A 10928-nucleotide genomic window follows, 5' to 3' on the forward strand; every position below is an offset into this window, starting at 1 on the left:
GGCCATACTTTGGTATGACAAATAATTGCCAGTTCATTGAGACTATACCAGCTGCTTTTGAAGTCAAAGACAGTATTGTTATTTTGAACTTTAAGTCCTAGTACCACCTGCCTCTTCCCATGGCCAGACCACAGTGTTGTAAATGATTAATACTGATAACAGTATGGAGACACCATATGGGCACCATTTTGGAGGCGTGAGTGAGGAAGGCTATAAGAGTTCACTGCCTTTGTTCCATCCCTTCTGTGGATGAGACTGACTTCTGTCAACATGACTACCCCTCTGTTCACTGCTCTGTCCTTCCTGGCTGTGCTGGCCCTTGGGACATGTCTAGCTCTCTTGCCCGAGGAGCAGCCCTATGTGGAGCGTGCTGGTATCCAATACAGCGCTAGGCCTTACACCTCTCTCCTCACAGTGCCCAATGGAGAGCAGTTTGGGAACTGGACCTGGCCCGAGATGTGTCCCGACAAGTTCTTCGCCGTTGGGTTCATGCTCCGGGTAAGCAAGGGCTCCTTCATACATTTCAAACACATCTACCAGTTTGGATAGCATTTCTTTCAATTAGTCAATTCAGGGATTAAATTCCAGTCCCCTGTGGTCAAACAGCCTATTTTCAAATAGCCCATTTATAAAAATAAAAAAAATCTACACAATTCAAATCCTAAATTTGATGTAATCAAAATGTATTTGTGGTGTTGATCCGTTACCAAACATGATCAACACATTTGTCTATAACGAGACCATTCTTCTGTTTGAGCTAATGCTAGCATATGTCCATTAACCTTCTCTCAGGTGGAGTCCGAACAGTACGGTCTGGACGACACTGCCCTGAATGGCATTCGCTTGATCTGCGCTAAGGACGAAGATAGGAGCTTCTTGTACACCATTGAGTCTCACACTGGATTGTATGTACAGACGAGAACAACATGCCTCATATTGGCCAATCACATTGCTCAATGTAGACACAGTTGGAAGTAATCATATCCTTTTAAGATACAGGTTTAACTGTAAAAGCGCATTTCAAACTATAGTGATGACATGTGACTCGACACCTTGATTCGGTCTTATGGAGCAACATTTGAAGTGTTTTTTTTTTTACATGGGTAAAAAGTAGAAACTCAGAGCTAGAAAATGGTATATCATACACTGCATTTTTGAGGAACAATGAGAAAGTAATTCTGCTTTGATAGTTGATAAACTCATTTTTGAGAAAAGGGCCTCTAAATGTTTTGCTGCCTACTGGAGAGCTCTCCTTTGTCGACACCCATTCAGCATTGTTCACACCCTCTTAAGCCAGCCCCACCCATTTCTTTAAGGATTCACATGTGAGGTCATGTGCTAAACAGTGAGTAGTGTACTAAAGATTAAGACTAAATGTGGTCAAAGTAGTAGCCTACAATAAGGACAAATTCCAGGCTGACAAAGTGTCCAGATAAAAATATGTTATAAATGTTAGATCACACTTGTCTAAATTGATGGGTCATGAGAAAGAAATTCTAGAACCCCCAGCCACATCCAGTGGTGAAAAAGGTACAAAATTGTCATACTTGAGTAAATGTAAACATACTTTTACTTCAGTCATTTTCTATTAAGGTAAGTCACCCAGTAAAATATTACTTGAGAAAAAGTCTAAAAGTATTTGGGTTTAAAAATACTTAAGTGCCCACCAGCACCGTACCATCCTCCAGTCCAACCAGTTTGGGATGTTGACCCCTGTCACAGTGCTGTCCTTCACAACACCAGCAATCTCAGACAGTGTTCATTCTGGTATTTTTAAAGCGCTGTTTGATGAGGCCAGTCTGGGTCCAGACTGTGGTGGAGCTTGTGCTTGGTCCGCCTGGCACAATACCAGAGCACAAACTTGTTCTTGTTTTGGCCACTGCAGTTATCACAATTCAGGTCCACACGTGTTTCCCCAACTCCGTAGTTGGTGAAGAAATGGTGCATGTAGTTGATGACTGCGCTGCTGCCTTTGCTAGATGACGTGCCTTCATCAATCAAGTAGTTGACTTGTGGTGGTATAATTACAATTAATTGTCTCAGCCCTGTCAATCTGTCTTTACACATCTCAGTGAAAGGTATTTGCCTGCCTCCCATATATATTGTGTTGTGTATATCTATCCATCTATGTCCTTAATCAGTATTAAAGGAGGAAATGATGCTTACCTGTTGAACAAAATCAAAGCTGTAATGCATCCTAGTGTCATCCTGAACAACATGCCTCTTATCGTCCTTGTTACGAAATGTCGCCAAGCCAACAGATGGCGCTGCTGTTATTTATCTGAGTATGATACTATATAGTACTGGCGAGCCAAGATAGCCATTACTTACTATGCACTGTATGCATGCTACCGAGTGATGCTTAAGTAACATTACCTTGGTCTTGTATAGAACAAACAGCACACAAAACAGTCCTATTTCATGGCTCAAAGTAGACACAAATTGACTTATCAGTTGAACCCTGCATCTTCAAACTGCAGTGACATGTTATTCCATGTCCTGTTTCTACTCTCTACATCATGTGCCTCTTTTCTCTGTCTCATAGCTATGATCAAACCTCATTCCAGACTGCTGTGATGGTGAAATAATATTCCATGTCGCGTATGCCTCTCTCTCTTCCTCTCCCAGCTTTGGTGACTGGTCGGACGCCCAGTATTGCCCCAGGGGTGTGCTGACTTCCTTCCAGCTGCGTGTGGAGCCCCACCAGGGTCTGTTCGGTGACGACACAGCCGCCAACAACGTCAGGTTCCGCTGCAGCAGCAACCCCACCCTCGCAGGCGCCGGCCTGGACTACGGTGAGTACAGCCTCTGGAGCCAGGATTGTGGCGATGGAGGAATCTGTGGCATCGAGACCAAGATGGAGGAATACCAGTACGGTCTGGATGACTCATCTCTCAATGACGTGCGCTTCCACTGCTGCGCCAAACTCCAGCAGGTGAGATGAGATGGTTTATCATAGAGGGGTTGAATGAGTTGGTCTTGTGTATGATATTGATGTCATGGCAGCTCTGGAACCCTAAAGTACATCACTCATTGTCTAACCCTCTGGTGTATTTCTTGTCGTATCCTCACAGTAATCATCTGAGGGAGATACCTCTTCTGGACCAATCTCAACCAACCAACTGGCCCAGGACCTGTCAACACACAGGCTCTGACCCATGGTCTATTCAATCCAATCTACACCCAATATCTGAATCTGCCACTGGTTAAAACCTAATAAATCATTCAACTGTCTCTTTATGGCTCCTTTTGTTCAGTGAGGCTGAAACAAATGACATTAGCTCCGACTGAACATAACCCACTCATCAGAGCTGAAGAACCCCTCTAGATCACTCCACAATACGCACTGAAATCCTCATCAGCATGAGAACAGCATGTTTTCATAGAGCGTCTCTAATGACCCAATAAACTCAAAGCAAAGTCATAACAAGTGTGCACAAAATGTAGGTGCTGACACACGCATTTCTCCTCCTGGAAAGGGAGCTAATTAAGAAATGACAAGGGTTATTAATTAATTTACAGTTTAAAGGCCTGACGGCATCCGATAAGACGGTGATTGGCATACACAGAGGTACTTGTTTTTAGTGTGTGACTGGGTAATCTGCAAAGCGCAGTGTAAGTGGAGAAAAAGGACCGTGTGACTTTATCAAGCAGCGCTGCAATGGTTATCACCAGCTACTCAAACATGAGGCAATGGAGGCATACTGATAATGACCCATAATGCACTACTCTGGAGTTTCTCTTTCATGCTAATGAGTGAACTTCTGGTGAACTCAAGTTAAGTTCATACTTATTTGCCTCTTGGTACGCAATACTTTCATTTAGTGTGGGTTAGATTAGAGTGATAGGTCGTCTATATAAACTCAGTAACAACAAAAACAGTTCCTTTTTCAGGACCCTGTCTTTCAAAGATAATTTGTAAAAATCCAAATAACTTCACAGATCTTCATTGTAAAGGGTTTAAACAATTTCCCATGCTTGTTCAATGAACCACAAACAATTAATGAACATGCACCTGTGGAACGGTCGTCAAGACTCTAACAGCTTTCAGACGGTAGGCAATTAAGGTCACAGTTATGAAAACTTAGGACACTAAAGAGGTCTTTATACTGACTCTGAAAAACGGCCAGGGTCCCTGCTCATCTGTGGGAACGTGTCGTAGGCATGAGGGCTGCAGATGTGGCCAGGGCAATAAATTGCTATGTCCGTACTGTGAGACACCTAAGACAGCGCTACAGGGAGACAGGACGGACAGCTGATTGTCCTCACAGTGGCAGACTACATGTAACAACACCTGCACAGGATCGGTACTTCCGAACATCACATCTGCGGGACAGGTACAGGATGGCAACAACAACTGCCCGAGTTACACCAGGAACGCACAATCCCTCCATCAGTGCTCAGACTGTCTGCAATAGGCTGAGAGAGGCTAGACTGAGGGCTTGTAGGCCTGTTGTAAGGCAGGTCCTCACCAGACATCACCGGTAACAACGTTGCCTATGGGCACAAACCCACCGTAAAATTAAAAGGAGATGCACTTCAGTACTTAATGCAGCTGGTGGCCACACCAGATACTGACTGTTACTTTTGATTTTGACCCCACCTTTGTTCAGAGACACATTATTCCATTCTGTTAGTCATGTCTGTGGAACTTGTTCAGTTTGTCTCAGTTGTTGAATCTTATGTTCATACAAATATTTACACAAGTTTGCTGAAAATAAACGCAGTTGACAGTGAGAGGATTTTTTTTGTTGTTGCTGAGTTTATGCATGTTGATACTTTGAAAGGGTCCTTATAAGATGAAGTGTTTAAATGCAGACAAAATATGCATTTCTTTGCTGAGTCATGAGCAGCATCAGAGGGAGGTACATCCAACCAGATGAGCAGATGACTGGCATGACCACTAGATGGCAGTGTTATCTTAGAGGTGAATTGACATGTTTCAGTGGATGGATGGTATGACACAGGGTATTCAACTCTTACCCTATGAGGTCCAGCGCCTGCTGGCTTTCTGTTCTACCGGATGATTAATTGCATCCACCTGGTGTCCCAGGTCTAAATCAGTTCCTGGTTAGAGGGGAACAACAGGGGAAAAAAGCAATGGTGCTGGCAGCGAGGTCCAGAGTTGAGTTTGAGGGGTATGACAGAACCAACTAGATGAAAACCAGTAAAAATAACAGTATACACAATGTAGATGAACAGAAATGATTAAGTGATCTGGTTGCGTAGACAGTTTCGGGTGTCCTCTTACAGTTTGCAGTAAATCAATTAAACCTTTATGGCCCTCTGGGCACAGAATGATATTCCTTAAATTAACCTTTGCGTATCATTTTACAAATATAAAGACTTAGTCTGATAAATTCCCATCTTATTCCAAAATTACCAAAATTCTCCAGACATTCAGTATGCCACATTCAGCAGTTTTATCCCAAACCCAACTTGGACTTAGTGGTAAACCTCATTGGCCACAGCGCTTTAGGCCGAAAGTACATTTATTCAATACTATAACTGCAGGCTGGAAATGAGGATTTTTGACACGCTCTAGTGGTCCACCTCATCCCCTTGGTCATTTAAGATCTATTAACGTTTCCTGTAGTGGACAACATGGAAATTATGTGGTTGTTGTTTCATAGCCCTCATTATAATGGCCCTGTCCTCCCCGGGGCTCCTAGCTCTCATGATGTATAGATCACCCCTGACCGTGAAACTCTACGTAAATACGGCTTGCTTTCACAAGCACCATTACCATGATCTGTGAACACATGGGGCCCACAATACAGCAGCATAATGCCCATACATTTGATCAACTGTAATGAAAATGTAATAAGCAGATACGACAGATTTTAAACAATAGTTGTGTTTTTTTTCCCCCTTGTGCTCCCTAAGAAAATGACATTGTCTGTAAGCGCATAGCTACAGCACTCATGTCCAGCCTGATCCAACAATAGAGTCCTTATACTGTAGACTGTGAGGGACTGACGTTTTCTGCATTTACCTCTTTACATTCTTTCAGCAATACAAAGGCCAACCTACAAGAGCCCCTCACTTGGGGGCCGATTCAAACCAGAGTTAAGCTTGTGTAAATAACATCTAATTCCCTTTTCATGCACCTTTAGCTCTACGGTATTCTGACCTAATTCCCTTTTCATGCACCTTTAGCTCTACGGTATTCTGACCTAATTCCCTTTTCATGCACCTTTAGCTCTACGGGTATTCTGACCTAATTCCCTTTTCATGCACCTTTAGCTCTACGGGTATTCTGACCTAATTCCCTTTTCATGCACCTTTAGCTCTACGGTATTCTGACCTAATTCCCTTTTCATGCACCTTTAGCTCTACGGTATTCTGACCTAATTCCCTTTTCATGCACCTTTAGCTCTACGGTATTCTGACCTAATTCCCTTTTCATGCACCTTTAGCTCTACGGTATTCTGACCTAATTCCCTTTTCATGCACCTTTAGCTCTACGGTATTCTGACCTAATTCCCTTTTCATGCACCTTTAGCTCTACGGTATTCTGACCTAATTCCCTTTTCATGCACCTTTAGCTCTACGGGTATTCTGACCTAATTCCCTTTTCATGCACCTTTAGCTCTACGGTATTCTGACCTAATTCCCTTTTCATGCACCTTTAGCTCTACGGTATTCTGACCTAATTCCCTTTTCATGCACCTTTAGCTCTACGGTATTCTGACCTAATTCCCTTTTCATGCACCTTTAGCTCTACGGTATTCTGACCTAATTCCCTTTTCATGCACCTTTAGCTCTACGGGTATTCTGACCTAATTCCCTTTTCATGCACCTTTAGCTCTACGGGTATTCTGACCTAATTCCCTTTTCATGCACCTTTAGCTCTACGGGTATTCTGACCTAATTCCCTTTTCATGCACCTTTAGCTCTACGGTATTCTGACCTAATTCCCTTTTCATGCACCTTTAGCTCTACGGTATTCTGACCTAATTCCCTTTTCATGCACCTTTAGCTCTACGGTATTCTGACCTAATTCCCCCATAATTACACCACCTTTACACATGATGAAACGATGAATAAGGTCAAGCAACCTGTCGGTTCCAAGTGGAACAACATCTACTTTCTTTTTCCCCCGATAGAAATAACACCATTCTCCATGCACTGTAATTTACAAATTGATAAGAGCTAGGTAAATGAGTAAGCCGTTTGGATAAGGGGATTGTAATATATAAATGACCCTAAATAATATACAAGATCAGAGTATTTTAAAATCAACCAACTGGTGGCGGAAAGGAGATAAATATGTGTAATAAGAGGGTTCTTTCATTAATCCCCATTCTGAACCAATTCTCTCAATATACACTGAATGTACAAAACATTAGGAACACCTGCTCTTTCCATGACAGACTGACCAGGTGAAGGCTATGATCCCTTATTGATATAAATGGTTAAATCCACTAAAATCAGTGTTGATGCAGGGGAGGAGACAGGTTAAAGAAGGATTTTTAAGCCCTGAGACCATCGAGACATTAATTGTGTATGTGTGCCATTCAAAGGGTGAATGGGCAAGACCAAAAAGATTTAAGTGCCTTTGAACGCGGTATGTTAGTAGGTGCCAGGTGCACCGGTTTGAGTGTGTCAAACTGCAACACTGCTGGGTTTTTCACGCTCAAATGTTTCCCGTGTGGATCAAGAATGGTCCACCACCCAAAAGACATCCAGCCAACTTGACACAACTGTGAGAAGAATTGGAGTCATGGGCCAACATCCCCGTGGAACGCTTGACACCTTATAATGTCCATGCCCTGATGAATTGAAGCTGTTCTAAGGGTAAAAGGAGGTGTAACTCAGTATTAGGAAGGTGTTCCCAATGTTTTGCACACTCAGTGTCTGTCGAGAAAATTTGAATTAAAAAGGTACACCGTATTTAACGGGTTTTAGATAAATGTACTGAAAACCCTTTTTAATGAAAACTCCACAAGAAAATACACTGCTCCAAAAAATAAAGGGAACACTAAAATAACACATCCTAGATCTGAATGAATGAAATATTCTTATTAAATACTTTTTTACTTTTTTCAATGGAAATCAAATCTATCAACCCATGGAGGTCTGGATTTGGAGTCACACTCAAAATTAAAGTGGAAAACCACACTACAGGCTGATCCAACTTTGATGTAATGTCCTTAAAACAAGTCAAAATGAGGTTCAGTAGTGTGTGTGGCCTCCATGTGCCTGTATGACCTCCCTACAACGCCTGGGCATGCTCCTGATGAGGTGGCGGATGGTCTCCTGAGGGATCTCCTCCCAGACCTGGACTAAAGCATCCGCCAACTCCTGGACAGTCTGTGGTGCAACTTGGCATTGGTGGATGGAGCGAGACATGATGTCCCAGATGTGCTCAATTGGATTCAGGTCTGGGGAACGGGCGGGCCAGTCCATAGCATCAATGCATTCCTCTTGCAGGAACTGCTGACACACTCCAGCCACATGAGGTCTAGCATTGTCTTGCATTAGGAGGAACCCAGGGCCAACGGCACCAGCATATGGTCTCACAAGGGGTCTGAGGATCTCATCTCGGTACCTAATGGCAGTCAGGCTACCTCGCCATGGAGGGCTGTGTGGCCCCCCAAATAAATGCCACCCCACACCATGACTGACCCACTGCCAAACCGGTCATGCTGGAGGATGTTGCAGGCAGCAGAACGTTCTCCACGGCGTCTCCAGACTGTCACATCTGTCACGTGCTCAGTGTGAACCTGCTTTCATCTGTGAAGAGCACAGGGCGCCAGTGACGAATTTGCAAATCATGGTGTTCTCTGGCAAATGCCAAACCCCCACCTGTGGATGTCGGGCCCTCATACCACCCCCATGGAGTCTGTTTCTGACCGTTTGAGCAGACACATGCACATTTGTGGCCTGCTGGAGGTCATTTTGCAGGGCTCTGGCAGTGCTCCTCCTGCTCCTCCTTGCACAAAGGCGGAGGTAGCGGTCCTGCTGCTGTGTTGTTGCCCTCCTACGTCCTCCTCCACGTCTCCTGATGTACTGGCCTGTCTCCTGGTAGCACCTCCATGCTCTGGACACTACGCTGACAGACACAGCAAACCTTCTTGCCACAGCTCGCATTGATGTGCCATCCTGGATGAGCTGCACTACCTGAGCCACTTGTGTGGGTTGTAGACTCCGTCTCATGCTACCACTAGAGTGAAAGCACCACCAGCATTCAAAAGTGACCAAAACATCAGCCAGGAAGCATAGGAACTGAGAAGTGGTCTGTGGTCACCACCTGCAGAACCACTCCTTTATTGGGGGTGTCTTGCTAATTGCCTATAATTTCCACCCGTTGTCTATTCCATTTGCACAACAGCATGTGAAATGTATTGTCAATCAGTGTTGCTTCCTAAGTGGACAGTTTGATTTCACAGAAGTGTGATTGACTTGGAGTTACATTGTGTTGTTTAAGTGTTCCCTTTATTTTTTGAGCAGTGTATGTTGGCCAGCAAGTGAGAGGGTTTTCAGCAGTTGAATTACATTTATTCAGTGCGTGCAAGGTAGCCACACCTGCAAAGTCTGTTACACACCTGCATACGGGAAGTATGAATACCAACTGCTGAGAAGTGCTTAATAAATCAAAAAAGGAATAGATTTTCTGAGTCTGAATTGAGCCCTTAGAGCTGAACCTGTATAAAACATGTCTCAACTTGTTTTTCTCACTGGCCAATGTCATGTTTAACCATCCATGTGATTCTACAGTCTAATGGTACATGTTAGTGTTTATGGAATCTAAGACATTGAAGGTTGCACATAAATCTTTACAAGAGACTTCAAAATTGAAAGACCACTGAGGAGTGAAATGTGTAGTGTTGGGTAATGATTTGAGTTTAGGAATCAAACATGGCAAAATGCATTGGTTTTCAAAATTCACCTAGAAACAGAAAACACCACAGGTGCACATTAAATATAAATAATTTTATAATATACAAATTGTACAGTCATGAACAGTAGGGATGTGGACATTTCCATGAAAATCGAATACAAAGAATACCTTTGTTTTTACAAACACTGCAGTGCGTGTCGGTAGCCGATGACCAAAGACACTCAACATTCAAAATGGCAGCGCAGGTGATGAAAACAGCAACATCGGAGATGAAACCTAGCAATACAATTCCAGAGGCCACGAGCAAGCTAAAGTGACAACATAAAGAGATTGCCATCCTACTGTATCATGTTTCTGTCATTTCTAATCTGTCCATTTCACATCATAACACACAGGAAATGAACCCTGGAACACACATTTTGCACAGCATTATCAAGAACAATTGCACTGCCACTGACTGCTGAGCTTTAGACAATTATGGTTACATAAAGACAGGAAATAGTAGATTACCTTTTTTTCATGAGTGGGTTGGAGGCGCTTGTTCTAGACAAGGCTGAGGTTGGTCTACGTTAGTCACAGGTCTCACTCGTCACGGAAGGGTAAGTAAACAACATTCAGCATAATTTAACTGATGAAGTGACAGATCCTGCTTCACTTTTCTCTCCATATCCTTGCTTTTCAGTATCAGGAAAAATGTAGTCTACCCACTCTCCCCAGAGTCTACTTATGTAAAAGCTGAGCAAATGTACAAATCACTAATCATCTCTTATCACGAGAGATGAGGGCATGGAGTTCACGACCACTAGGTAATACAAACGGATACAGGACCTGGTGTCATTTGACCCAACTCTGTGGAGGTTACAGTTATCCATGTTAATGGGTGTCCAACCGGAATGCTGTAGGTGTTAAAATACAATGATGTAAAGGCATGAGATCACCTGATAGTTCCTGGCTGTATTTTTCCACACTTTCCTACCATAATTTAATGTACATTGTACTTGAACAGGCAGTATTGTCTCAGTGTAAAATAATATACGAAGGAACAAGGATCACAGATATATAAAATTAAAAAAAGACTCAA

At 43.2% G+C, this 10928-nt stretch overlaps 1 protein-coding gene across 2 annotated transcripts; it reads left to right on the plus strand.

Annotated features, from left to right (window-relative positions):
• Positions 1 to 249: 249 nt before the first annotated feature.
• On the plus strand, positions 250 to 3228 carry LOC139405888 (vitelline membrane outer layer 1 homolog b). 2 transcript variants are annotated; one of them, XM_071148330.1, is made up of 4 exons: positions 250 to 498; positions 793 to 905; positions 2629 to 2935; positions 3075 to 3228. In XM_071148330.1, the coding sequence occupies exons 1-4, from the start codon at positions 250 to 252 to the stop codon at positions 3075 to 3077; spliced, it is 672 nt and encodes a 223-aa protein (XP_071004431.1). In that variant the 3' UTR covers positions 3078 to 3228. The 2 variants fall into 2 exon arrangements, with proteins under 2 accessions (XP_071004431.1, XP_071004430.1); XM_071148329.1 differs by lacking the exon at positions 3075 to 3228 and having other exon boundaries at positions 2629 to 2944.
• Positions 3229 to 10928: the final 7700 nt, after the last annotated feature.

Source organism: Oncorhynchus clarkii, chromosome 3 (assembly GCF_045791955.1).
Source record: "Oncorhynchus clarkii lewisi isolate Uvic-CL-2024 chromosome 3, UVic_Ocla_1.0, whole genome shotgun sequence".
NCBI lineage: Eukaryota > Metazoa > Chordata > Actinopteri > Salmoniformes > Salmonidae > Oncorhynchus > Oncorhynchus clarkii.